Source organism: Empidonax traillii, unplaced genomic scaffold (assembly GCF_003031625.1).
Source record: "Empidonax traillii isolate 1590-97213 ecotype Southwest subspecies unplaced genomic scaffold, ASM303162v1 scaffold2789:size18034, whole genome shotgun sequence".
NCBI classification, from domain to species: domain Eukaryota; kingdom Metazoa; phylum Chordata; class Aves; order Passeriformes; family Tyrannidae; genus Empidonax; species Empidonax traillii.
In genome coordinates this window covers 1-1,123 of record NW_020957982.1, presented here as the reverse complement: position 1 = coordinate 1,123, position 1,123 = coordinate 1, and the positions used below count along the sequence as shown (strand labels likewise).

Sequence of the window (1,123 nt, the reverse complement as noted above, 5' to 3'; positions counted from 1 at the left end):
TGCCCAACGTGCAGCTCGAGGCGGGGGCCGGTGCCCAGCGGCACGGCCGAGCCCCCCCGGTGCCAGGAGAAGGACAGGGGACCTGTCCCCGCGGCCACCGCGCAGCTCAGCACCAGGAGGTCACCCAGTGCCACCCGCCCCCCGGGGGGCTGCGCCGACAGGGACACCCCCGAGATTGGGATCCCTGTGTGGGGAGACGAGGGGGATGGGGGACCCGGGGACGCTTGGGGGGAATCGGAGGGTGGGAGAAGGAGGCACAGAGAGGGGTGGGACACCTGGAGAGGGATGGAAGGGACGGAGACAGGGGACACACACCAGGGAGGGACGGGGGACCCCGGGAGGGGGGAAGGACCTGGAGAGGGGTGTGGGGACTGCAGGGAGGGCTGGGCAATTCAGAGAGGGAGGATTCGAGATGGATGCAGGGACCCAGGGAGGGGTGTGGGGACCCTGACAAGGAAGAGGGGACAATGCAGGGATGTCAGGGTGGAATGAGGGTAGCCAGGCAGGGCTGGGGGACCCGGGGAGGATGTCAGGGTTCCCCCATCTCGCACTCACTGCGCACCGTGAGGCGGAGCCGGGCGCTGCTCTTCCGCACCGCCCCCCCCTCGGAGCGCACCTCGCAGGTGTAATTCCCCGAGTGGGAGACCCCCACGGCGGGCAGGTGGAGCTGGGGGGACCCCTGCGGGCCCCCCACCAGCACCCCGTCCCGGTAGAAGAGGTGCAGGAGGGGGGCTCGGGGCCGCAGGGGGCTGGGGGGGCTGAGGCAGCTGAGATTGAGGGGGGACCCCTCGGTGGGCTCAAGGGGACCCTCCAGCACCGGCACCGGGAAGAGCTCTGCGAAGGAGACGGGAGAGTGACGGTGACCCCGAGTCAGCTGGGGAGGGGCTGTGGCAGTGTCGGGGTCTCAGGGTGTGGGTGTGGGGTTGCTCACCGTGCACTGTCACTGTCACCGGCGCCGACTCCTCCCACCGTGAGGACCAGGAGCCCACCCTGCCCCTACAGCGGTATCGTCCGCCGTGGTGCAGCTGCAGGGGGGACAGGGACAGCTCGGACCCCCGCAGGGGCCCTCCCACATCCTTCCCCTCGTGGTAAAACCGCACCCGGCTGAGCCACAAGTCCCACC

General features: G+C 70.6%; 1 protein-coding gene across 1 annotated transcript; it reads right to left on the bottom strand.

The window, feature by feature from the left end:
- Positions 1–8: 8 nt before the first annotated feature.
- On the bottom strand, positions 9–1,025 carry LOC114072230 (Fc receptor-like protein 4; the record flags this gene model as incomplete). Its single annotated transcript, XM_027910150.1, has 3 exons — positions 9–184; positions 556–834; positions 932–1,025. Coding segments are annotated over 3 exons (549 nt in total), but the record flags the coding sequence as incomplete, so codon positions are not given.
- Positions 1,026–1,123: the final 98 nt, after the last annotated feature.